Genomic DNA, 23,468 nt, shown 5'->3' on the forward strand with positions numbered 1-23,468 from the left:
TTAAATTTTCTGGAAGTATGACAACTAAATCTCCAGATTACGACAAACATTTTATTGAGACTTTTGCCACATTCAAAACAAAAATCGTAACCTGCAGCTAAGTTCCAAAAGCAATTTAACTGAAACAGCTGACAAACATTGTCTTTGTCGTTAACATGTTCCACATACACAATGATTGCATTACACAAACATATGAGAGATGAATAGAACTTAATTATGTTTACTGGCAACCTGTGTGCTTTTATCAACAGAAAAATCACTTGTCAACATTCAGGTAAGTATCACATGAAGAATTATACTGAAATTAAAGTCTTCTCGCTGTTTACGGCAAAGAACATAAACTAAACAAAAAGGGAAGTATGAGAAGACATAGGTGTAATAATAAATAATTTTAGAACATACAATTTTTACAAAGTGTACACTGTGGAGATGTCATACACCGATCACCAAATGTAACCAGCTTGTATAATATTAAAAAAAAAAAAAAAAACCAACAACAGCAATATTGGTAAGTTATTTATGCGAAGCACTATGAAAGTTAACGTCCCACGAGACTGACAGCAGTATCACTTTACAATTACCAAATTGTAAATAAAGACTGATGTTAAACATCACATTAGTAACAGTATGTAAAATGAGATTTGGTAATACCAGCGAAAAATAAACTACACATGTCAGTACATGAAAGGCATAAACATTAACTCAGTAGAGCCCTGCATTATACTTACACTGCAGGCACATAAGTGTCATTTTACAAATGCACTACAACAGCCACTATCAGTTTCAAAATATGCCATAAAATACAGTGATCTTAATTAAAATTGCTAGCTAAAAATAAAATTACAGGAAAATTAAGTGGACCTTGTCTCATCTAACAGATGATGCTGTGACAGAATTAGCATACCAGTATAAAAGAACAGACGACAGCTTATTTTAATAAACATTGTCATGTAGATAGACCATACATTTAAACACACTGCACAGGGAGATCATGGAAACATTGCTTCTGCATATGTGTGTTTTTAATCTCTGATAGGAAGAATACAAGGAACAGAAGTTGATCAAGGGGAACATGAAGTGAACTACCATACTCAATTAGCATGCCCTTGAAACATGTAGAACAGCAATAGTTAAAGCATTTAGTAGTTATAGGCATTCTGCATACATTTTTGGCAGGGTGGGTGAAAAGGACTTGCCTCCATGGGATACTCACTTTCAACATGGGAACAAATGAAGGATATTTAAATTGATATACGTAAATTATATCAATTTTTATCACAGCTTAATGCTAACTATGTGATACATCCATTTGCACAGTTAGCACAAAATAGTGATAACAGAACAGATATACTATGTGTGTGGTTTCTAGTAAGTCAGTTCTTTTGACCACAAACATTTGTTACCTGCCTACATGTTTCTCTGTACCTACCATTCCTTTGAACACGCTGCCACGTTTAGATGTGTTAGTTACGGGAACTTCGAAATGACAATTCTTTCTTCCAAAAATGTAATCCTTTTTCCATGTTCATTAATCACCTCACAGCTTCATCTATTGATAAGTGGCCTTGGATCTGTCTTTTCCTAGAGGATAATTCAAGTCGTGTCACAATCTTTTTTTTTTTTTACCTGCACAACTGACACAATGGCACATACATGTACCATTACACCTCCATCCCTGGCCCCCCTCCTATCCTTCCCTTCCCTCCTCTCTCTCTCTCTCTCTCTCTCTCTCTCTCTCTCTCTTTCTCTCTCTCTCTCTATAAAACACACACACACACACACACACACACACACACACACACACACAGTGTGCACAACCAGAACTCCTGTTATCCAGTTCTACACTTAAGGACTACTTTCGAATGAATAACGTTCGATGATGTAAAACGCTACGAAATATAAACAAAATCATATTACTGAGCCTTAACAGAATTTAAAATATGACATACAACTACAAACTATTAATGTAATTGCCACTTCTTACTAAGTAAATGTAAGTTTATGCAAAGCAGAACAGATTGAACCAATAAGGAAATTATCAGTACAAAACTGACAAAACAAGTAAAAAATTATGTTCCAGTGTTAAAAAACATTCTACTAAAAGTCTTACACATTGACAACTTGCTATAGTACTAACATACTTCACATAAGCTATTTTTAAGTATTTTATACCATATTAGATTTCGATATTGGTTCCTCGGTGTGGATCTGACAAATATTTCTCTCCAAGGAGACGAATGGTTGACATCCATTTCTATGAAAACATACTATCTCAATTGACTTCAGAAAAAGTTAATAACAAATATTATGCACTGAATGCATAAACTATTCTGAGCAGTTTGCCCTCAAAAAGTTTGTTAGATGGAAATATGCATTTCTTAGGAAAATTAACTATGAACAAAATCTTAAGAAGCCTGTCAATCCAACGCAATTCTGATATTTTTTCAATATGAAAGTTTTTGTCAGTTGAATAGTGGAATTACAACATGATGAACAAAAATCTCTGGTATAAAAAAAGATATTGCCATACATATAAAGCACATATAAATACTAATCTACTGACTACTGCAACAATCACACAGCAGCCATTTCAATACTTGCATTCAGATAAAATTTGATCCCTAATGCCATAAGGCAGTGGAAGTTATCACAACTAACACAGATAAGTGTGTTCTTTTTGTTTCATATTCACTGCTTGTATATTTTTTTTTTTGTTTCTTTGTTTTCTGTTTGATGAGGAACTGATGTATTCAGCATCGTGTAAAATCCTTTCAATTTTCTGACCTACCTAACTAAAATTTACACATAAGCTTTAGCGATTATCATATATCTCCGTACCGTTCCCTTTCCATACACTTTTAAAAACGGCCCAGGACAGAAAGAAACTGTACACACATTCACACATCTACCAGTCAACTTCACATCTGTCTACTTCTTTTCCCTGTAAGCTTTTACTTCTGTTCCAAAATCACTTCTCAGGACTTTCTCTGTGACACAAACAAATGCCCTCATCCAACAATATGGACCAAGAATGATGCATTTAGGTGGCACTAGCTTGAAGCCTGCTTCTTGAAAAATCATTCCTCTGCCAATACCTTTTGTTGTTGTTAGCGACCACCTGGAAAATTTAACAAAATTTCAGCTAAAAGCTTAATTGTCTAGCAAAAAATGCAAATATTATCATGCTTCACAACTTAATAATAGAGGTGCAAAGTATTTCACAAATGAACTGAAAGGTGGCAAAGGCACAACTGTGGCAATACACTTCTGAAATTGTTAAATAAATGGTCACTCAATCTCAAATTAAAAACATCTCTGTGTTTGAAAAGTTCTGCAACTTCAATATGACAAACTTTCTGCTGTTTTGTAGTCCAACATAACAACAGAGCTGCTCTTTATTGAGCTTTACACAATTTGCTCTCCAAAAAGACAACTGCACAGAGGCAATGGGTACAACTTAATACTCACAGATAATGTCCCAAAAATTAACTGAAATTATACACCAAATTTGCTAAACCATCAAAGGTTCCGATCACCAAATGTAACTTGAGTATTGTTCACTGCTAGTTTCTGTTACTCTTCTTTCGGTGTATGTGAGCACAGAGTCTCATATTTCATTAGAGAATCAAATATGGAGGATTAAGTCATTCCCTATAATGCAATGTGAAAAATTGTAACTTTTGACTACTACTGGGCACATAGGTAAGATACCTCCACAGCACACACTATTCAGTATTACAAAGTGTCTCCCACAACAAAACTGAGTAATGGAGAAGAGTTAAATGACTCAGACACACCACAAGAAAGCATAGTTACACCCCAACTGTGCCTAATCTAAAGAAATAATTTATTCTTCACTAATAGCTCATACTCATTTCCTGTTATTTAGACTGTTAATGGTGTACACTGCTATATTCAAGAGTGGACAAATTTGTAATCATCATTCAAGTGTAAAGTATGTGACTCATGCATAATGTATTTTTAACAAGTGATAAGCAGAACAGACTTTAGGTGCATTCAGCCAAATCATATTTACCTTCTGTAAAACATTTTAACTACTTGTTTTAAAAGGCCATTTGTGAGTGTTATATGAGTACCAGCACAATAGTTTGTACCTTTCTTGCATCTACTTCTAATACTGACACTGAGGCAAAGTACATAGTTAAAATAATAACTTTGAGTACCCCTGGGAAAAATTATTCAAGTACCTGTCTTTCAGTCCCTGAAGCTAAGTGAGGTGATGTCAGTCAAGATATTAGACATTTGGGAGCAGCACACTTCATATTCTTATCTGATTATTCCAATTAATTTTTTCAAATCACTTTAAGGCAGCTGTTGCGACGATTGTAAGAGGTAAGCCATGGTCAATTCCTTTCCTTTTCCTTGTGTAACTGCTTTATTGCTCCATGCCATCAACTTGAGTTGAAAGGAAGTTACTTTATACTGAACATTATTTTTAAAAACTCAAATGAGAATTAATGCTATAATGATTCTCTTCTGATGATATGCTCCTTACTAATTCTTCAACCTAAGTTGCTGCAGAAACTATTTCTTCATTTTCTCCTCAGCGAAGTATTGCTGCCACGACGTGTTGTGCTTTTCAGTGCGTGAAGATAGTAAAGCAGGGAACTAGATAAAATTGGTGTAACTCAAAAGCAGTTATATATTTATAAAACTGGATCATTCAGTGCTTTGATGCTTAGTCATCTACAATAATTTCACTGAAGCCACATTATTTGTAACTGATACATCAAATAGTTACAATGATTCTGACAGACATTTATTCACAAAGAATAAATACCTGCCCATTTCTGTAAGCCTCTCTCATTATTTTTAGTGTAAATAAAGTACTGAAGAGTCTAGACTTGAAAGAACAATAGAATATAGTTTGAGCCTAACTAAAATAGCAGGCAGAAAAAAGAAAGTAACTTATCATTTAAGATAAAAGCTGTAAGTTTGTTCTACTGCTGTTTTATTTTAGATCCTTCAGTACTTAATGCAAATACACTTGCGGATATATTTTCTAATACTGGTCAATGTTACTAAAAATTACTGATGAAATGCCGCAGCAAAAAGTTGCCTTCAAAACCTTTTTAGGGAAAAATGGGGGAAGGTGGAGGGGGGGGGGGATACTCATGAGGCCTAACAACATTTTAACAATATAAATATGTTGAACAAATCATTTTTGAAGTACGACTGTATGGTAGTGTATCTTCAGTAGTGTAGTGTTCAATCATTCATGACACTGAAAGTTATTTTATAAAAAAGTACCGATGACATTCTCTGTTACAAGACATTCCTCAACACATGTAATAACCAGTGACCAACCATCTTACAATTTTGATGAAATATTTTCTGGCATTCCTCTAGGCTACATACAATTCGATTTCCCATTTTTCTATCGAAAAATTTGCCCAATACATCACTTTCTTTACACAACAAAAATAAAATATAAGGACGTGCTAGTGTGTGAATGCTTCAGGACATTCAGCTTCATAATAGATGTACAGTTTTCTCTTATGTCAGAAACTGGTGGAATATACGAACTACAGTGTGGAGATTGAGCCTCAAATGATCTATAATCAAATTTGTGTTCAGTGCTTCTCGTGCCAGAACATCTGGTGGCAGGGCCTTTCCTGACGTACTAGATAATCAGAGTGCTGTAAGTAACTTATCTAAGTATTTTACCTACGACCATTTGTTGAGGAAGAAAACTCACTGCAGGAAATAATTAAAAAGGAGAGTTTGTTATGCATAAAGATGCACATCTTGTCCCTAATTATGCACCATGTAGTCTTTGATTTCGAAATTCTGAGGCACCAAGTTTCATTTTACGTGATCCTAGGAAAAGCACAACAGAAATGTATTATTGTTTTTCATTCATCGATTCATTTCACCTGTTTGATAACATAGTAACAGCAGATGAAGTTCATTGCTAATGGTAAAGATGGACCATAACTTCTTACTGTTACCATCATATTTTGCTCTGTAAAAACCAATGCATACAAAAACTGAGGTGTTAAAACAGTGAGTCTAGTAAAATTACAGCATTTTAATTGGTATAGCAGAATTTACACAGTTTCTCTTGTTTTGTCGTTACACTTCTTAGAAATGTAATAAATGAAACAATGAAGTCAATGAGAAAAACCACCACAGCCCAAAATATGAAACAACATGCATTTTAAAAAACGCACAAGAAATTTTGCTGATCAGGAAGAACTATCACGAGGAATATGAATACAGGATATGAATTTCTCATTTTAACAAATAACTTTTCTCGCCAAGCAGACAGCAGTGTTATGTTGACTGAGGCTGGTTTCTTAATCGTTTTCCATCCACAGCAGCACATTTATTCCAAGTATAGAGTTATAATAAATTCTATAAGCTGCTTATTTTTTAATTACACTAAGCACACAGTAGTGCATTAGACTGCAGTACAGCCAACTAGACTGAAAATAAGTAGATGCAAATTGCACTTTTACAGAAAGAAGGACTAACTTATTAGCTCATTTGTTATGGCTCTGTTCCTTGCCCCTGCATGCCCAGGTTCAAATCATTTCACAGTACATAACACTGACATTTAAATGGAGGCCCAGATAGCAACCAAAACCTTTATTTCATTTCCCAAAAACAGCCTCAACTATGTCCTTAAAATAAGAACTGAACTACAATAAATGCTCCTATATCTGTTAACAGCAGCCTAATTTAACATCCCCCTCTTCCCCCAAATCCCCCATGCAATGTCAGTTTTCAACTCGTCCAGCCAACGTGTCTTTGGGTGTCTTTGTCGTCGTTTCATTTGTGGGAAATGTATGTAGTTTCGCTAGAGAAAGAGCTCAAATGCTAGTATAAATATTATTTCCTATTATGTGCTTCTATGTGCCACACATCAGTCAACTATATGAGTGGTTGCTTTCCTTATTGTACGTATTATTCCATAAATGTACAATGTCAAAGAAAACACAAAAAGATCTTTGTATTAACCCATTCTAAAGTACAAGCAGAGAGAGAGAGAGAGAGAGAGAGAGAGAGAGAGAGAGAGAGAGAGAGAGACTTTCTGGTTACTTCATCACTACGTTTTAGTTTTATATAATTTGCCATGGTTACAATGAGGGAATTCTCACTATAAGAAGTACCTTATTTCATTTTTCCTTCAATTTTTCAATATATCCAGGCCTCTGAAACTTTGCACATGACGTCCGCTTTTCAAGTTGGCTGTGCAACAGTTTAACAAGTGAAGAATGAAAAGAATGAGACGTTAGGCATGTGGCATGAACCAATCCCAGTGCAGTAATCACTTTCAGTGGTGACATGGCAGCTCCCACATTCCTGGTTTGGTTTTGTGTGAACATAACATGCTTTATGGCTGGTTTCTACCGTGTACCTGCACTGTACTGTGCTGTGCTGTGCTTGTGCTGTACTGTGATTTATAAAATTCTGATACATGGAATGACACACAAAAAGAGTTCATTCACCTAGTGACAATCCTTTGCATTGAGATGTGCCACTAGACAGCCAGGAGTTGCTAAGAAGCTCTCTGGAGCTTTACGAGAAAGAGAAAGAATAAGTAAGTATCCATGGGCAGCCATCAGTTCCTACTGATAAAGTAGTATAACACACACCAAAAACTCATGGAATTAGTGCAAGAACAGTAGTAAGTGAATGTTATTGCAAAACGTATGCATGAGTTAATGATTCTGACTTCTGGATCACATAATTTATTTTTAGTTACTCATGGAAAGAATTAAAGCAGCCTGACCATGTAACCGATTTATATCCATTCCAGACTGATGTAATTCACAGGCATATTTATGCTTGCTACAGCAGGAAGGAGTATCCCACTGTAGCCCAGTTGCTAGTACCATTAAGAGAAAGTGAACTTTTCATGGATGGGAAAACATCTAAAAACTGTGCTGCCAAGTGTGGGTTTCTGTTAGAAAGCACTAGACAGAAGTGAAGTCCTTTTAGATATGGCGCATATTCTTGCACAAAATTGAGATCAAAGACATTCATTCGACAATATGACTAGAAGAAATGCTGGTGAAGCCGTCAGTATATATATGCTCAATAGATGAGACTCCAAGCCATAGCATTCATAATCTGATGGGAAGATAAACTAGATTATTTGTGGTCCATGCAGGTTCTTTCAGTGGTTTTGTTCCTGATGCACTTAGTTTTTTGGTCCAAAAAGACAGGTGATTACCATGAAGATGTGGACCCCACGATTTGTGCTCCATCTTTCAGCCCCAATCATAAACAATCGCAAAGATGTTATGGTGCAGTGGTTGCAGGTGCAAAATATTGCTGCAGATGTGAACACAAAGGAGCTTCTGTTATACCGCCTTCTTAAAGAAAATAAGCCTATGATGTCCACATATGTAGTAGACGAAATCGCCAAGAAGCAGCAACACACTGTATTAAGGCTGAAACTGTATCACTCCCATTTTAACCCCATCGAGGTAGTATGGAGTGACACAATCGCATACACAAGGAACAATAACAAGTCCTTTACAACAACAGAGGTGGAGACGCTGTTGTGTGGGAGCTCTTGCGACTGAATGCAGTCGCATGGAGAAAAAAGATCAGGCACATCAAAAAACTTATTCGAGCAGCACAAACAACCAAAGGTGTCATCAGTGACCATGAATAGCTAATGGTTTGTCTTGGTGAGGATGCGACTCTTTTGGCAATGATTCAACAACAGTGGCGATAGGGAGTTGTATGGAATAGTGATACTGTAACCACAAAATGGCAAGTGAAAAACTGCACGCATTTGTTGTTTATTGCATCCTTTTAATTATGAAACCTATATTATAATCTTATATATAATTATAATCTCTATTATTTTGTCCACTACATACCACACTACTTTCAAGATACTGGTCATCATCCAGTGATTTTCAGGTATTCCTTTTGCTATGCTATCAAAAGCATGTGCTTTGTTATGTAGCTGTTTATTTGCTGTCATTGTGTCAAAAACTGGTTCTTATATACACTGATACAGCTTAATAGCTTACAGATGGAACAGAAATACATATTGTCTGCTACGTGTATAGAGTCTTCTGTTGCAACATTGCCACTGCAGTAAAGCCAGCCTAACTACGTAATGCAAGCTGTCAAGTGTAATGTTTCACTGGCGCAGGTATAGAAAATAAGTATCACTCAGAAGGAATTATAAGGCAAAAGCATAACAAAATAATCACAGTTGTATTTGGGGACTATAACAGCAAACCATATTGCACCAATAATTACAAAATTTCCACAAGTAATTAAAATAGAAGAAACTGCATCCTAGTATTCTTTCAAACATATCATACCATGTGTTTCTTTGGTGTTACTAATATGGTCTACACACAGATTCTCACTATATTCTGCTGTGCACTGTATTCATACCAGTAAAAAATAATGAACCATCAGTAACACTGTCATAATCCACTGTACTAAGAGGTTAAGAAATAATTTAATACTGCATTTATCAATTTCTTTTTTTAGCAGTTTACCATAATCTATATCTTCCTAAATTAACATGCAAACAATAACCTGTTACTAAACACCAACACTCGTGAACAAAGCCATCATTGCACCAGGTTGTATTTTAAAATTGCACTTTCCTAAGCACTACTATTTACGAGCTTAGCTCATTTTTAAATATCATCATTATCATCATCATCATCATCATCGCTGTAAATTAAAAATCACATACCATGCATTATTATGCATAGCACAGCCATCAAAATGCATGTTCTAAAATATAACACACATAGGGTAGTAGTAGTTGACAGTAGTTATTGACACACACACACACACACACACACACACACACACACACACACACACACACACACCCCAACTCCAAGGTTTGTTTTCTCAGTGTTACTGGTGGTGTAATTGTGCGATAAGGCTTTAGTTCTTGTGACCACTATCATTCCACGTATTTTACGAGGGGTAGAGCTTTAATAGTGACAACTATTTATTTACAGCATAAACAAAATAGATTCACATTTAAAATTTTACTGTCCTTCAAAGTGACCACCAGCATTGTGAATAACACATTATCAGTGATTTAGAAGTCTTCAGATACCTTTAACAGAGCCAGTTGTGTTGACTGAGTTTAGTGGACTACCGCCCAACGAATATCTAACAGTTCTGAAGTGAATGCCAAGAAATGTTTCCTGCAGTTATGAATAAAGTTGAAGTCACAAGGGCTTCAATGCGGAGGAATGCGATGAGCAATACAGCAATTTTCAGCCTTACAGACAGAACGAATCAGTCACAACTTGTGCCATATGGGCCTGAGCACTGTCCTGCAAAATGATGGGCAGGTCCTGCAGAAAGTGTCACCACTTCTTTTTGGCAGCTGGTCACAGGCCATGTTGCAAAAGCTGAACAATTTAGCAGTGTCACTTTCTGCAGGACCCACTCACCATTTTGCAAGACAATGCTCAGGAGCATAAGCACAATTTGTGACATTTGTTCACTTGGTGGTGCTGGAAAGTGTTGTACCGCCCACCACAATCCCCTTCAGCTGCAAACTTCGTACCTAACCTGAAGGAAACATTTCAAGCCATTCATTTCAGAACTGTTATAAAGATTCATCACACAGTAGATCACACCACTATCATCGTAACTTTCACTGCTAAGGGTATCTTACAACTTCCGTGTCACTTGCAACAGGTCATACACAATGCTGGTGACTATTCTGAAGGACAGCAAAACTTTGAAACATATATCTTATTTTGTGTAATTTGTAAATTAATAGCTGCTGCAATTTCAGTTCCATCCATCATATAGTTTAGATCAGGAACCTTAAAGACCGAACAGTACTTAATGATACATGGCACAATTTTTAATTGATGAGGACGATGTAGCCACATGTGTTTTTGAAGCATTTGAAAATGAGCTACACCTAAATTAGTAGTGCTTAATAAAACACAATTTTAAAATACAACTATTCGGAAGATGTCTTTCTTCGGATTTAGCACAGCTGTGGTTTCCATCAGGAAGAAATTGATCAATGCTTTGTGAACCAACAGTACCATTTATTCAGTACACAGTTTTGCCTGTGTTGTTAAAAACAAAGGTTATTTGGTATTCAAAATAAGAAATGAACATCTCAAAGTAAGAGATTTGATGAGTAGGTAATATGTAATTTTTTTCAAAGAGAAGGCACTTCAATAAATGTCCAGTAGACAATTCTCTAAGCTTTGGCATGTGTTGTAGCTGTCTTCTCAAAGATATGTATCACTGCCGATGCAATAAAATTTTCTGTGTTCACTTAACAGAAAATCTATGCATCTGCATGACTGCTTTTTTTCCCAAAAATTGACAGTCAATCCACACAAGTTTCCTTGAAAGGATAGGATGCACTCAGGAAATGATCATATGTTTCAAAAATTTGCCACTATATTCTTCATTTATTTTTATTCCAATTTGCAGCATTAAAATGCAGCCTTGGCAAATTAATGATCATGAAATACAAAAATGCTATCTTTTCAAGTGTTTGAAATGTTAAAGAAACCACAGAGTGTGTGTTTTTCCACATATGAAAAATTATTTGTTCCACACGATTCTCGCTTGCGTCAAGTTAATATACATAAGTATCTACCATAATATTAACATTATGTACAGGAACAGAAAAAATATATCTTCACGAACATGTATGTGTACTTATTTACATATAATAATATATTAAAAACACTGAACAGTCAACAGAAGACAGGCAATTTATTAGAAACTACATTCAACCATAAACCATGTGGCTAGACAACTTTCTTCAATTTTATTTACGTGTACGACAGAATACAAAACAGAGTTGAGAACAAGTGATTGCCTGCTGCATTTAAAACAAACTTAGGCTATTTCTCTCACAAACATCAAACACACTGTGTGAATCGAATAAAAAAGAAAAAAGGAAACAGTGCCTCTAAGATTATTTTATGTAGCTTACACGAAAAATGCTTCTCAAACTACACTGAAGCAAAAAAGAAATATTGCTTCAGTTTTCCGCAATTACACTGTCTTTTACTTCCTATCTTTTGAGTAGAGGAATTCACTTTCATGTTTCTCGATAAGTAGAATCATTGAAGAAATACCGAAATAAAAATTTTAAAAGTGCCCACGTCTTCAAATTTTTAATAAACAATTACAAACAGTGTTTTGACATTTCTAAATATTACAAAGGACACAGCTGTGTGTTGATCAAGCGCAGATTCAACATCATCAAGGACAGAGGGAGACACACACTTCACGTCCGGTCACCACGCTCCTTGGCCGACCTCTCACCTGGCGTGGCTACGCCTGCTGTGGTTCCACCTGCAGCCAATGGACCGGCACCTGATGGTGGTACAGACTTCTGCTTAAGCATTGTCCAGTCAAACGTGTAGTCATACTGGTGGTTCAATGTGCGAAACAAGATACGGAAAAGTTGCCGCAGATACATGTAATCCGGGCTTTCCTCAAATCTCAGTCCACGGCAGTAGTTGAGGTACATGGCAAATTCAGCTGGGAAACCCTGCATGGAAACAAGTACGCTGTGAGTTATATTTGCATAAATTAAGACAACATTAAAACAAATACTGTGCATTGTGGGGATTTAATAATTTGCAACTTGAGAGGGGTCAAGTTCAAACAAAATACAATCATTCTTTCACATTTAATAAAACTGTAATTTCATTCCTATACCAACAACATTGCTTTTTAGATACAAGTTTTCTACAGGCACAGATAGAATACAAGTTACACAATATGTGACTCAGATGTGGCATTAAAATATATTTTTCAGTAATCATTCACAATAGACTCATTCATCAAATTTTCTACATAGAGGCTGCACATTTTTCTATGCAACAGAGTACAGACCGAGACACCTGTTATTCACAGGCATCGCATTATCAACTGTGTATGTAGATTGATAACATACATCTCATAAGCTATGAGCTGTACTGTGTGCACATCTACAACCAGTGATTTGTGTCTCAATACAAAATCTATATGATAAAAATGATGTGGATCTAAAGGGGGAAAAAAGAAAAAGTAAAAAAAAAAAAGTAAAAGGCAAAAAACAGAATCCCATGATTATTTAAATTCTAATAATATCCTTTCTGTAATAACGTCAACATGGCCCACATAGGGTCCATTATCTGTCTTACGTCTGTGTTGTTGTTGTTGTTGTTGTTGTCTTCAGTCCTGAGACTGGTTTGATGCAGCTCTCCATGCTACTCTATCCTGTGCAAGCTTCTTCATCTCCCAGTATCTACTGCAACCTACATCCTTCTGAATCTGCTTAGTGTATTCATCTCTTGGTCTCCCTCTACGATTTTTACCCTCCACACTTCCCTTCAATGCTAAATTTGTGATCCCTTGATGCCTCAAAACATGTCCTACCAACCGATCCCTTCTTTTGGTCAAGTTGTGCCACAAACTTCTCTTCTCCCCAATCCTATTCAATACCTCCTCATTAGTTACGTGATCTACCCACCTTATCTTCAGCATTCTTCTGTAGCACCACATTTCGAAAGCTTCTATTCTCTTCTTGTCCAAACTAGTTATCGTCCATGTTTCACTTCCATACATGGCTACACTCCATACAAATACTTTCAGAAACGACTTCCAGACACTTAAATCTATACTCGATGTTAACAAATTCCTCTTCTTGAGAAACGCTTTCCTTGCCATTGCCAGTCTACATTTTATATCCTCTCTACTTCGACCATCATCGGTTATTTTACTCCCTAAATAGCAAAACTCCTTTACTACTTTAAGTGTCTCATTTCCTAATCTAATTCCCTCAGCATCACCCGACTTAATTCGACTACATTCCATTATCCTCGTTTTGCTTTTGTTGATGTTCATCTTATATCCTCCATTCAAGACACTGTCCATTCCGTTCAACTGCTCTTCCAAGTCCTTTGCTGTCTCTGACAGAATTACAATGTCATCGGCGAACCTCAACGTTTTTACTTCTTCTCCATGAATTTTAATACCTACTCCGAATTTTTCTTTTGTTTCCTTTACTGCTTGCTCAATATACAGATTGAATAACATCGGGGAGAGGCTACAATCCTGTCTTACTCCTTTCCCAACCACTGCTTCCCTTTCATGCCCCTCGACTCTTATAACTGCCATCTGGTTTCTGTACAAACTGTAAATAGCCTTTCGCTCCCTGTATTTTACCCCTGCCACCTTCAGAATTTGAAAGAGAGTATTCCAGTTAACATTGTCAAAAGCTTTCTCTAAGTCTACAAATGCTAGAAACGTAGGTTTGCCTTTTCTTAATCTTTCTTCTAAGATAAGTCGTAAGGTCAGTATTGCCTCATGTGTTCCAACATTTCTACGGAATCCAAACTGATCTTCCCCGAGGTCGGCTTCTACTAGTTTTTCCATTCGTCTGTAAAGAATTCGCGTTAGTATTTTGCAGCTGTGACTTATTAAACTGATAGTTCGGTAATTTTCACATCTGTCAACACCTGCTTTCTTTGGGATTGGAATTATTATATTCTTCTTGAAGTCTGAGGGTATTTCCCCTGTCTCATACATCGTGCTCACCAGATGGTAGAGTTTTGTCATGACTGGCTCTCCCGAGGCCATCAGTACTTCAAATGGAATGTTGTCTACTCCCGGGGCCTTGTTTCGACTCAGGTCTTTCAGTGCTCTGTCAAACTCTTCACGCAGTATCTTATCTCCCATCTCGTCTTCATCTACATCCTCTTCCATTTCCATAATATTGTCCTCAAGTACATCGCCTTTGTATAAACCCTCTATATACTCCTTCCACCTTTCTGCCTTCCCTTCTTTGCTTAGAACTGGGGCATCTGAGCTCTTGATATTCATACAAGTGGTTCTCTTCTCTCCAAAGGTCTCTTTAATTTTCCTGTAGGCAGTATCTATCTTACCCCTAGTGAGACAAGCCTCTACATCCTTACATTTGTCCTCTAGCCATCCCTGCTTAGCCATCTTGCACTTCCTGTCGATATCATTTTTGAGACGTTTGTATTCCTTTTTGCCTGCTTCATTTACTGCATTTTTATATTTTCTCCTTTTATCAATTAAATTCAATATTTCTTCTGTTACCCAAGGATTTCTATTAGCCCTCGTCTTTTTACCTACTTGATCCTCTGCTGCCTTCACTACTTCATCCCTCAGAGCTACCCATTCTTCTTCTACTGTATTTCTTTCCCCCATTCCTGCCAATTGTTCCCTTATGCTCTCCCTGAAACACTCTACAACCTCTGCTTCTTTCAGTTTATCCAGGTCCCATCTCCTTAAATTCCCACCTTTTTGCAGTTTCTTTAGTTTCAATCTGCAGTTCATAACCAATAGATTGTGGTCAGAATCCACATCTGCCCCAGGAAATGTCTTACAATTTAAAACCTGGTTCCTAAATCTCTGTCTTACCATTATATAATCTATCTGATACCTTTTAGTATCTCCAGGATTCTTCCAGGTATACAACCTTCTTTTATGATTCTTGAACCAAGTGTTGGCTATGATTAAGTTATGCTCTGTGCAAAATTCTACAAGGCGGCTTCCTCTTTCATTCCTTCCCCCCAATCCATATTCGTCTACTATATTTCCTTCTCTCCCTTTTCCTACTGACGAATTCCAGTCACCCATGACTATTAAATTTTCGTCTCCCTTCACTACCTGAATAATTTCTTTTATCTCGTCATACATTTCATCTATTTCTTCATCATCTGCAGAGGTAGTTGGCATATAAACTTGTACTACTGTAGTAGGCATGGGCTTTGTGTCTATCTTGGCCACAATAATGCGTTCACTATGCTGTTTGTAGTAGCTAACCCGCACTCCTATTTTTTTATTCATTATTAAACCTACTCCTGCATTACCCCTATTTGATTTTGTATTTATAACCCTGTAATCACCTGACCAAAAGTCTTGTCCCTCCTGCCACCGAACTTCACTAATTCCCACTATATCTAACTTTAACCTATCCATTTCCCTTTTTAAATTTTCTAACCTACCTGCCCGATTAAGGGATCTGACATTCCACGCTCCGATCCGTAGAACGCCAGTTTTCTTTCTCCTGATAACGACGTCCTCCTGAGTAGTCCCCGCCCGGAGATCCGAATGGGGGACTATTTTACCTACGGAATATTTTACCCAAGAGGACGCCATCATCATTTAATCATACAGTAGAGCTGCATGTCCTCGGGAAAAATTACGGCTGTAGTTTCCCCTTGCTTTCAGCCGTTCGCAGTACCAGCACAGCAAGGCCGTTTTGGTTATTGTTACAAGGCCAGATCAGTCAATCATCCCGACTGTTGCCCCTGCAACTACTGAAAAGGCTGCTGCCCCTCTTCAGGAACCACATGTTTGTCTGGCCTCTCAACAGATACCCCTCCGTTGTGGTTGCACCTACGGTACGGCCATCTGTATCGCTGAGGCACGCAAGCCTCCCCACCAACGGCAAGGTCCATGGTTCATGGGGGGGTTTGTACTACGTCTGTAGTACACAAAATCATCATGTGAACATGGTATAACTGCAAAACATTAAATTGCACACTTCCTGACCATATCTGACAATACTGTCACAGCATGGTGTGCAGACATAATGCATCGACTGCACAACAAGCAGTGCAGCGCCGCGAAACGGCATCAAGAAGGCGCTGACCTGATTGCCAATGGGCAGAGTGAGCATCGCCACACTTCCAGGAAGAGAGTTCAGTGCTCCCAGTCAACGCTGATTTAACCAGGCGCTCATGACTGATCAGCTCCAGTTTGACCACAGACCTCGAGAGCCTCAGTACTGAGTAATAGGAAGATAATATTTACACTGCGTTCTGCACGTAATAATAGTGGGTAAAGAAATTGCACGTAGGAGGTGCAAAAAGCAACTCAAGCCACTACATAACATTAAGTTATGTTTCTCTTCTTTTTAGTAATAAAGTGTCCTATTAATTAGGAAGTTTAATATACAGATCATTTTGGATCCTGCCACCGGCCATTGCTGCCTCTCTCCTTTCTTGTTTGTGTTGGTGCTGACTTCCACAGTAGCTGACACAGCACAAGGAAACATGGAACTGATAGGGTGAAGTGTCTCATAATACAGGTCATTTATTACCTGTGAGGTCATACCTCACTACATCTGTGGCATCCATTAATTATGTACACTGAATGTCTTATTTGTACAAATAGTATGCAGAAGTAAATATATTAAAAGCTAAGAATTTATGTAGACTGTTCAGTTTGTACCCAAGTGTATACAAATTTTCTTGTGTTACCAACACCAACGTTACACACTTCTCTGCTCATTCTCTGTATCACACACAACTGATTATGAGCTATAAGTCCTAAAAATGGTATGGCAAATAAGTAGTTCTGAGGTGCAGCACACTATGTACAACAAGAAGTCCATTACCAAATACATAAAAGCTGCAGACCACCCAACAAAGAATATTTTTGGAATACATGGGTATGTCCCATTCACTGCATCATCAAAAAGGTTCAAGATGTTATCAGTTATTCTAAATACCATGGAGCTAGTTTGCAAGGTATGAAGAGAACTACCAGAAAGTTGAACGCTTGAGTAAAAGCGTTAAGGTTTACTTTTAGTTTAATTGGTAACACATTGCCCACGACACACAAGAACCCGGGTTGGAGTCCAAGTCTGCGATAAAATAACTTGTCAAATTTTCAATTTACATTTTACATAATAGGAAATATCCACATCAATGAATTACATTTGTGAGACCTTATGAATATGAATCTCAGTTACAAATATGAGTAATGATACTACTGAATTACAGGTGTGTTTCAAAATCTATTAATTTACATTTAGTACTTACTTTACACAGAACCTCAACAGGTGTTGACATCTTCTTTTCACTTATCTTCTCATATTTCTGTTTTTTTGTTGCAGCCTGAAAATTAAAGAGGCTCATTATACGACATACAGCATTACTTACACAATCCTCAAAGGCGAGTAGAAATGTAACAAGAGTGTGAGAGTATATATTTCAAAATAAGTCAGTGGCAACCTAAGAATATTGAATTCTCAAGTCTACTGAAGAAATGATTTTGATATTAACCTTAAGACCTTGCCAGGGTAAACTGCCACGGTTGAAGTACATGAGCACGTACCCCAGAGATTCCATATCATCCCTACGACTGAAAACAAAGGAAACAAATGCATGTTACAATTACTAACAATCTATTAAGTCCAAATTTATACAATTTATTACACTTTAATTTCATTACACATATTGCAATTGCTTTATATGGTAAAGTAGAAGTAATTTATGAAAAATAACTATTTATAACAATTTTTTTAGCTATGAGAAGAAAAATAATTGTATGCGATTTAGGACCAAAACTAGCAAAGGAGAGGAACCGTCATGATCACTCAACACACACTTTCATCCACATTGTGACTTAGTGGATAATGTTTTTCCGTTATCCCTCTATACGGCATAAATCTTAGACATGGTGCCTTTTGAAACACCAGACATTTTGGCTTCCTTTTTACAGAAGCACCCAATGAGTACCAACAATTTGGCCATGCCGTTAAGTCACTTTGCTCCACCACAATACACTCACAACTACACAGAACACAGTTCTGACCATGGCTGACAACATATTTAGGACATTGTGCTGATGCCATTTGTAATCAAATACAAGATCCCATTATACTATACTAAGGCAGGGGGGATAACACACACAGACACACACACACACACACACACACACACACACACACACACACACGGGCGCGCGCGATATCTACACATAAAACATAAGGACAGAACATTAACAGAATTAACTAAGATAAAGAGATACAAATTTTAAGAGGATAGGTTATACATATATGGGTTATACATATACAGTTACAGTGCTGACTTTCACTTTAGGCCTCTTTAACTGCACAAGAAAAAAGACCTAGGAAAGACTATTGGTTCCACCATCCTACTTCAACTGCATGAAAAGCAGCTTTAGAATTTGAAGCAGTATTTTCAAAATGTCAACTCCTCCTCCATAAAACAAGAACTGCAGAAATTACATGCCACAATATGGCAAAAACTTCAGCAACATTCCAAAGGTCTAAGGCAGAAATAACTAACATTAAGATAAATAAAATAGAAAGAAACATTCCACATGGGAAAAATATATTAAAAACAAAGATTCCATGACTTACCAAACGGGGAAAGTGCTGGTAGATAGGCACAATAAAAAACACACAAACACACACACAAAATTTCGAGCTTTCACAATCCCCGGTTGCTTCGTCAGGAAGCCTTCCTCTTTCCTGATGAAGCAACCGGGGGGTTGCGAAAGCTTGAAATTTTGTGTGTGTGTTTGTGTGTTTTTTATTGTGCCTATCTACCAGCGCTTTCCCGTTTGGTAAGTCATGGAATCTTTGTTTTTAATATAACATTAAGATAAGTTTGATTAGGAAAGAACTGCACTGGGAACACTTAAACAACTCAGCCAATGTAATTTCATTTGCAAGTACTGAACTACTGGTTCTCAATATCGAACTGGTGTTTTAAATGGGCAAGAATTTCAGTTTATAGAATGTATAAAAGTGAAATAAATGAAGCAAACAATTTTGCACATTGGGACCTAGACCATAAAATTGGAAGCACTGTTAGCTTGACTGTGTCAACTATAATTTTATTGGTGCACTTTCTCTATGTTCCCCTTCATTTCTTTACATCTACTTGTAGGTACCACTTGCCTGGCTTCTCCACAGAGACTGCAGTTTAAGCAGCTGGAAATGCATGTATTTCATTTGTGTCTTTGCAGATGAGTGTTTCTGAAGGTTGGGCTCATTCATAAAGGTGGTGATGCATTAAGAATGGAACTGCTCGAGTTACCTAGCGATTTTAAGAGAAGTGAGCTTGATATTTTGGATGATGTAGCCAGTGATTCTAGGGATGGTGTGGATTACAGACAAGAAGGAATTTCAGATAATTTAAGGAAAGGATGTTCCAAATGAAACGTTTGCTGTTTTTATTTAGTTATGCGTTAAAGAGTTTACGGAATATAATTTTTAAGTAAGTAATTACAAATACAACTTCTTGCAGAATTAAATGAGAAACATAGATGTCTCAACACTAGGTCCTAGCTTCTGGATGTTATGCCTGGAGAGCATTGAAGACAAATGACAAGTGTGATAATTTGGTGTTGTACTGACAGAGAAGGTGGATGAACACCTGTTGAGCATTAACTCTATGTTCCTGATACTGGTATATTTCCAGGTTCATCTGCAACAATAGGTATAAATCAGAATGGAATTTCCCTTACTTTATTTTTCTTAGTTTATTGCAGATTCAATGACAAAACACAGAGGAACTAACTAATCTATAAGCCTTTTGGAGCACAAAGGGTCACAAAGCATGATATCCTTTCCTGATACCTGTGTAGTAGCAAAAGGAAGGGAGTTATTCTTGCTAAAATTAGAAGGTTTGTAATAACTATGGATCATACTGGTGCCTGTCCAAGACCGCACATACAGAAGTGCTGATTCCAGAATTTTTGTGCCATTCAATTTACATCCAATTATCGATCTCCGCATCAGATCCATTTATTTCCAGAAACTTTTATAAAAATGACAGTTGACTAGTCGAGAAAACGGAGGAAATAGAATGCACAAGGTGAGACATTTTCAGGAAGCACTGTTATTATAACTTCTAGTAGTGGCTGGCAGAAATTGGAACTATTTGAATAAGTTTGTATGTAAATAATTATTCAAATAAATTGATACTTTTAAAAAATTATTCTTGAATAAATTATCAGCCAATACATGGAGTATTTGTCATTTATTATTGATAACTAATTAATGAATGACTAAGACTACCACCACAATTTCCTTGTTTCCTTCTCAATTAGCATTTATGTAATCCGTTTTTCTTCTTGTGGTTCACTACAGTTTATGTCCAATAATTTATTAATATTGTATGCAGATGTGTTTGGAGCCTCTGAATAAAAGCCACATTACAAATTGGGAGGTCTGGGGTTGATTCCTGAACTGGTTTAAAGATTTTTTTTGACATGGTTTGTTTGTCTCTGATGAAAAATGTCTAGCTGCACTGTGGTTCACAATCTACATCAAACTGTTCAGTTCCCCTGTAACTGGTGAGGTCAGACAGTGCAAAGGTCAATGGTAAGGAAGGGCATGCACCTACAGTAAGCCCATGTCTAGTACAACACTGCAGCGCTTCAGTTTGTGCATGGTTATACTTACTTTACAGTGCAACAAATGCAACACAAAAATGCTTTGTATGCAAAAGGCCTTGGAAGTTACACTACTGACACTGCCCATTTAACATACTCTGCATTTGTTAATGCTTTCTCCTCTCCCTTCCTCTGCCAAACTGTGCACAAAGTATGGACTCTGAGGTTAGTAATAGTCAAACACACTAAGATCTTTTTTGATGCTGACATCAAGCAGCTTAGATGACTGTAGTCCACTCATAAACAACCCACTGTTGTTACTGATCCCACTTCAGTTTTCATCTACAGTTGTTAAAATTAAGGGAGGAGTTAATACAAGTCACTTAAATACAGGCAAACAACCTAGTGAAGAATATCATGCTCTTGCGAAGCAAATGAGACAAGAAGAAAGAAAGCTTTAAATTTGCAGAATCACAAAGAACGATTGTTTGTCTAAGACATTTCATAATATCTGTTAAGTGTTTCATACATTCCATTACACCACTGATGTTGCTGAATCCCACTTAAATTGAAACACTGAACAACATAAACATTTCGTATTATGGTACAAATGTAATCAGCTGAAGGACACCTACCAGAATATAAGAAATACTTTCACCAAGAATTAGTTGCAGAAATAAAATTAATATTGCATGAATAGAATATATATGAATCAATACTGAACGTACGGCCAAGCTATGAAGGCTATTTATTTATATTTTTTTAGTTGTGGCTGATTGGATTAATAGTAAAGTCCACAGATAGGACAACACACTAGCATGTTGGAGATTTTCTGGGGCATGTATCTACAGAACTACCTAGACACAATGACAGATAAAATTCATATAATTCATAATCAAACAATGTCAAATGATAGTGGAAACAATTTTATGAAAGCATTTAAAAATTTGTAGTTCAATGGAGTAAGAAGATGACATGACTGCTGAAGATGATACTGACTACTGAGGCTACTGATGTAAATTTGTGCACTACAAGTGATATTAAATACGTTCTTCAGAACCTTGATGAAAATGGAGAACAGATAGTACTAACATAGCCCATCTCAAAACAATACAAAAGTGTAATGATTTCTGGAATACTACTGAATGTCAAAGTCATCCAAAACAATTCAAAGTGTTTTAGGCCAAATACTGAGTAACCGTAGCATTACAAGATGGAATAGTTTATGCAACGCAATCGAATAAATTCACTGACCTTCGTTGCAGCTGCAGTTGCAGTGAGCTTTGTGTTTGAGAAACTTCAGAAGAGACATTGGGTTGTATGAATAAAATGGATGTACTTTATGTTTTGAATTTCTGAGAACATTCTCAAGTTCGCATGAATGAAGGGAGTCAGAATATACTTCACCAGAGAATGTTCTCAGCTTTAGTAGAAGGGTGGGGAAAGTTGCTCAACATGAACAACATTCCTAGATTTCGTATGAATAAAACTACAGTAGTTCCTCACAGGTGGAGAAGATTCTACCTTTTTTGAAGTGAGCTCTGTAGCAAACTTCGAGCTGACCAAATTATGTTGAGGTTAAATTTTAGAGGTTTTTTTTAGTAAAGACAGAATTTACACTGCTTGGCCAGCAAAAAAAGATATACATAGCCGACAGAAATGCTGAAGAGAGAGTTCACAAGTTTATACAGATTTAACAACATCATTACTTGGCTGGCAAACTTCCCTCCTGAAAATAATGAAAGAATAGCGGGTGACTTTTCAAATTCAGTGTAAATGAAAATATTTTTGTGTTATTTAGCAGGCCAAGGTTTTCAGACTGGTGTCTGAGAAGACTTAGGTATACACCACAAACATTTTCATTTTCAGATATTTATCACCATGCTTCTCTCTCTCTCTCTCTCTCTCTCTCTCTCTCTCTATATATATATATATATATATATATATATGGTTATAATAGAAGGAAACATTCCATGAAGGAAATATATACTCGCACACACACACACATCCCACCGCACACACACAGACACAAGCAGACACTTGCAAATGTCCCTCCTTCCCCCCGGGGGGGGACTTGCCTTGGGGGGAAGGAGGGACATTTGCAAGTGTCTGCTTGTGTCTGTGTGTGTGCGGTGGGATGTGTGTGTGTGTGCGCGCGAGTGTGCCTGTCCTTTTCTCCCCATAAGGTGAGTCTTTCCGCGCCCAGGATTGGAATGACTCCTTACCCTTTCCCTTAAAACCCATATCCTTTTGTCTTTCCCTCTCCTTCCCTCTTTCCTGATGAGGCAGCCGTTGGTTGCGAAAGCTAGAATTTTGTGTGTATGTTTGTGTTCGTT

The 23,468-nt window shown here is 37.0% G+C and overlaps 1 protein-coding gene across 2 annotated transcripts in view; it reads right to left on the reverse strand.

The window, feature by feature from the left end:
- Positions 1–1,536: 1,536 nt before the first annotated feature.
- LOC126154489 (casein kinase I) overlaps positions 1,537–23,468 on the reverse strand; it is a 112,405-nt gene continuing 90,473 nt past the window's right edge. Inside the window, exons 5-8 of one of the 2 annotated variants that reach the window (XM_049916142.1) lie at positions 18,048–18,126; positions 17,805–17,879; positions 12,283–12,511; positions 1,537–3,118 (exon numbers count right to left, since the gene is read on the reverse strand). In XM_049916142.1, coding sequence (XP_049772099.1) covers positions 3,108–3,118; positions 12,283–12,511; positions 17,805–17,879; positions 18,048–18,126 — 394 coding nt within the window. In that variant the 3' untranslated portion in view covers positions 1,537–3,107. Of the gene's footprint in view, positions 3,119–11,404; positions 12,512–17,804; positions 17,880–18,047; positions 18,127–23,468 lie in introns of those variants that run through there. The other variant, XM_049916141.1, reaches the window with a different exon arrangement.

The sequence above is a fragment of the Schistocerca cancellata genome, unplaced genomic scaffold (genome assembly GCF_023864275.1).
Source record: "Schistocerca cancellata isolate TAMUIC-IGC-003103 unplaced genomic scaffold, iqSchCanc2.1 HiC_scaffold_1090, whole genome shotgun sequence".
NCBI classification, from domain to species: domain Eukaryota; kingdom Metazoa; phylum Arthropoda; class Insecta; order Orthoptera; family Acrididae; genus Schistocerca; species Schistocerca cancellata.